Source organism: Leptonychotes weddellii, chromosome 5, assembly GCF_054177405.1.
Source record: "Leptonychotes weddellii isolate Sample4059 chromosome 5, ASM5417740v2, whole genome shotgun sequence".
NCBI classification, from domain to species: Eukaryota; Metazoa; Chordata; class Mammalia; order Carnivora; family Phocidae; genus Leptonychotes; species Leptonychotes weddellii.
In genome coordinates, this window is record NC_138373.1 from 91,953,269 (window position 1) to 91,956,705 (window position 3,437).

Consider the following 3,437-nt stretch of genomic DNA (forward strand, 5'->3'; position numbering starts at 1 on the left):
TCTTTTAATTTTGTGAATAGGAAAAGACTCTATTGGTGCCACAAATAAGGTCAAAGCAGGTGTAGTTGCCTCATTTTTGCCCAAGTGCAACTTGCCCTATGAAGCAGTGATCGATTATGTCCACGGAGCTTCACCAGGAGCCTGCCCTCTCTGTCTGCTTTTTCTTCTTGGGAGGAATACAGACTGCTCAGAGAAAAAGAAGAGATGAAAATTTCTATCAGTAGAGGACTGAAAAGCAAAGTGGGTAAAATCTGAATATTATGTCATCTTTGATAGAAAATAAGAGGATTTGGAATAAATGTCTTGTCTGCTCTTCATTTTCTGGGGTTCTGAAATTTTTGTCTTGCTTTGTTTCTGAAATTTTTGTTTTTTAAAACAAAGAGAAGGGAATGTTCATAAAACTTAAGATGCCAAAACACTACTAGTGGGCCTTCAGGTCTTAGCTTACATGATATTTTATGCATTTGTCCAAAAACATTCAGTACTTCCTGTGTGTCCTGCTGACCAAATTGAGCATGTTCCTCAGGTTGAGGTGTAGGGCTGTGCAGGTGAACAGGACCCAGTGTAGTTGTGCAGTGCACAACTTCCACTATGCAGATGGTCCTTCCCCACCTGGAGATTAAATCTGGTGACTTCTCGAACGTCTTGCTTGAATTTTCACTTTTTCTTCTCAGAGTAGAAAAAGTGCTCCTATTATGTGTTCTATGATACCCAGTCATAACACTTTACCCATTTGCAACGGTGTTATCGTGTTACATTGTAAACTCAGATGGGACTGAGATTGTACCTATTTTGTCACTTTCTAGGGGCCAGGGATGCATCAGTAAATTAGTCAAAAATCCCTCACATCTAGGAGCTGATAATCTAGCAAGAGGAGAGAGTAAACAAGTTCAATATGCAGCATGTGAGGCAGACATAAATACTATGGAGAAAAATTGAGCAAAAGGGGCTTTCTCCTCACACACTTTATTTAAAAAAATTTTTTTTTTAAGATTTTATTTATTTGACAGAGACACAGCGAGAGAGGGAACACGAGCAGGGGGCGTGGGAGAGGGAGAAGCAGGCTTCCTGCTGCAATGTGGGGCTTGATCCCAGGATCAAAGGCAGACGCTTAAGGACTGAGTCACCCAGGTGCCCCTCTTTAAAAATTTTAAAAGATTTTTTTTTATAAAGATTTTATTTCTTTACTTGACAGAGACACAGCGAGAGAGGGAACGCAAGCAGGGGGAATGGGAGAGGGAGAAGCAGGCTTCCTGCTGAGCGGGAGCCCCATGCGGGGCTGGATCCCAGCACCCTGGGATCATAACCTGAGCCGAAGGCAGACACTTAACAGACTGAGCCACCCAGGCGCCCCTTAAAAGACTTTTTATTCATTTATTTGAGGGAGAGAGAGCCAGATCGAGCAGGATCTGAGGAGAGGGGCAGAGGGAGAGGGAGAAGCAGACTCCCCACTGAGCAGGGAGCCCCACTTGCGTCTCCATCCCAGGATCCTGGGATCATGACCTCAGCCCAAGGCACACGCTTAACCGACTGAGCCACCCACGCACGCCACTCCCCACCTACTTTAGATCTTTGCTCAAATGTTACCTTTTTTTTTTTTTTACTTTGAGAAAAACATTTGGAGGTTTGGAGAAGGGGAGGGGTACGATCTGTCTAAAAAGAAAAACGTTTAGGAATAGTACAGTAAGCACAGCAAAAAGCAAGTAAGGCACTTATCAGGTCTCCACTTTGCCAGGAATCAGGCCACAGCAAATAAAGTTTTATACAGAATATAGAGAACAAGGGCTCAGCCTTTCCCCTCCAAAACTCTTGACCTAAGATTCTTAACACTTTTTGTTTTTGAACACGTTTTTACAAAAATCTTGGAGAACCCGCGTGTTCTAACCGGGGCTGGTGGTGTAGTTTTGCAAAATAGCACCCCACGCCTTCTGTAGTATCACCCTACAGATCCTGTGCACCTCATACGGGTGGCTGAGGCTATGAGCTATCCTTTTAAGCCTCTTCAACCCGCCCTTGTTAAGCAAGCGTCCTTATAAGGAAATGACATCTTGGATAATCAAGGTACTCCGCTGTACTTCTCCGTACTGTACATATCCGGCATTTTCACACCCGTTACGCCCCAAACACAGGCATAAATGTTTCTCTTCCCTCCTACTCTCCGATCCTCGCTCCCTACTCTTTTGACAGGCGCGGGTGCTCCTGGCTTTCCGCCCGCCCAGCGCCGCGCAGCCTTCTGGAAGCCGTAGGCCTCGGCGTTCCTCCGAGAACTACAACTCCCGGCAAGACTTTGTCTTTCTCCACCTTCCTCTTAGCGCGTGGCCTGCCGGGAGGGGGCAGGTAGCGGGCGGGCGGGGTCCAATGGGTGCCGGCTCCCGAGGAGAGGGCGGAGGAGAGGAGGAAGGAGGCGGACTCTGGGCCCCGGCCCCATTCATTGCCGCGGCCGGCCGGGCGAGGGTCCCGTGTTTTCGGAGTCATGGAGGCGCTAATTCCTGTTATCAACAAGCTCCAGGATGTCTTCAACACGGTAGGCGCCGACATCATCCAGTTGCCTCAGATCGTCGTGGTGGGAACGCAGGTAAGAGACGAGGGCGGCGTCCGCCCAGGCCAGAGTCCGGGGCGCGGGCCTGGTGGGGGGCTGCGGCAGCGCCCGCTCCCAGCTGGCCTTTGCGGCCTGTAGGGGAAAGGCGCTGCTGGGGGCGCCGGGGCTCCCGGGGCTGTGCCCGCGCCTTCCCGCCTGGGGCTGCGTTGCTTCGGGCCTGGGAATCCGGGCCGGGTCGGGAGGCGAGGGGCGGAGCCGGCGCGGCGGGCCCGGCGAGTCCCGGGGGCGGGCTAGGGGAGGGACCGGCCGGCGGGCTGAAGTGGAGTCCGCGGGGACCGGGCGCGGCTTGCCCAGCGGGCCGCTGTTTGCAAGGGCACCTGGGGGACGCGCGGGGCACGCGGGGCCACACTGGGCTTGTGGTGGGCCGGCCAGCCCTTCCTCGGTTGGTTTTAGGGCGGCAGGGTTTTTTTTATTCTCCTCCTTGCCTTGCTCAGGGGCTGCGGAGTCAGTTTTGGAACTGCGGAGTCGGGGCTGCGAAGGCCGCAGCTGTGTGGCACCTGAGTGTCTTCCTGCAGTGCAATCCCTTCAGGTTTCGGGAACGCCGAAGTAGTTACAGAAAAACAAAAAGCAACAAGCAAACAAACAAACAAAAAACACACCCCGAAACCACCTGTACCTGGGTTGGAGGAAGGAATAACCAGTTATTTCTGAGTAGGCTGTGGTTTTGTCTTCCATCAAAATTGGGCATCAAGGTTCTCTGGTCTTTTCATTTTGGGTCTCATAGATAGCATAATTTTTTATATGCAGAAATGTTGAAGAAATAAATTATTTCTAGAGTGACGGAGGAGAAGTACAAGTTTTATTTTCTCTGCCTACTGCTTTTCTTTTTTTTTTTTTT

At 50.5% G+C, this 3,437-nt stretch overlaps 1 protein-coding gene across 8 annotated transcripts in view; it reads left to right on the forward strand.

Annotated features, from left to right (window-relative positions):
* The first annotated feature begins 2,321 nt into the window (after positions 1 to 2,321).
* DNM1L (dynamin 1 like) overlaps positions 2,322 to 3,437 on the forward strand; it is a 43,199-nt gene continuing 42,083 nt past the window's right edge. For all 8 annotated transcript variants that reach the window (XM_006727684.3, XM_006727685.3, XM_031032043.2 and 5 more), the window contains exon 1: positions 2,322 to 2,575. In XM_006727684.3, coding sequence (XP_006727747.2) covers positions 2,474 to 2,575 — 102 coding nt within the window. In that variant the 5' untranslated portion in view covers positions 2,322 to 2,473. The remainder of the gene's footprint in view (positions 2,576 to 3,437) is intronic.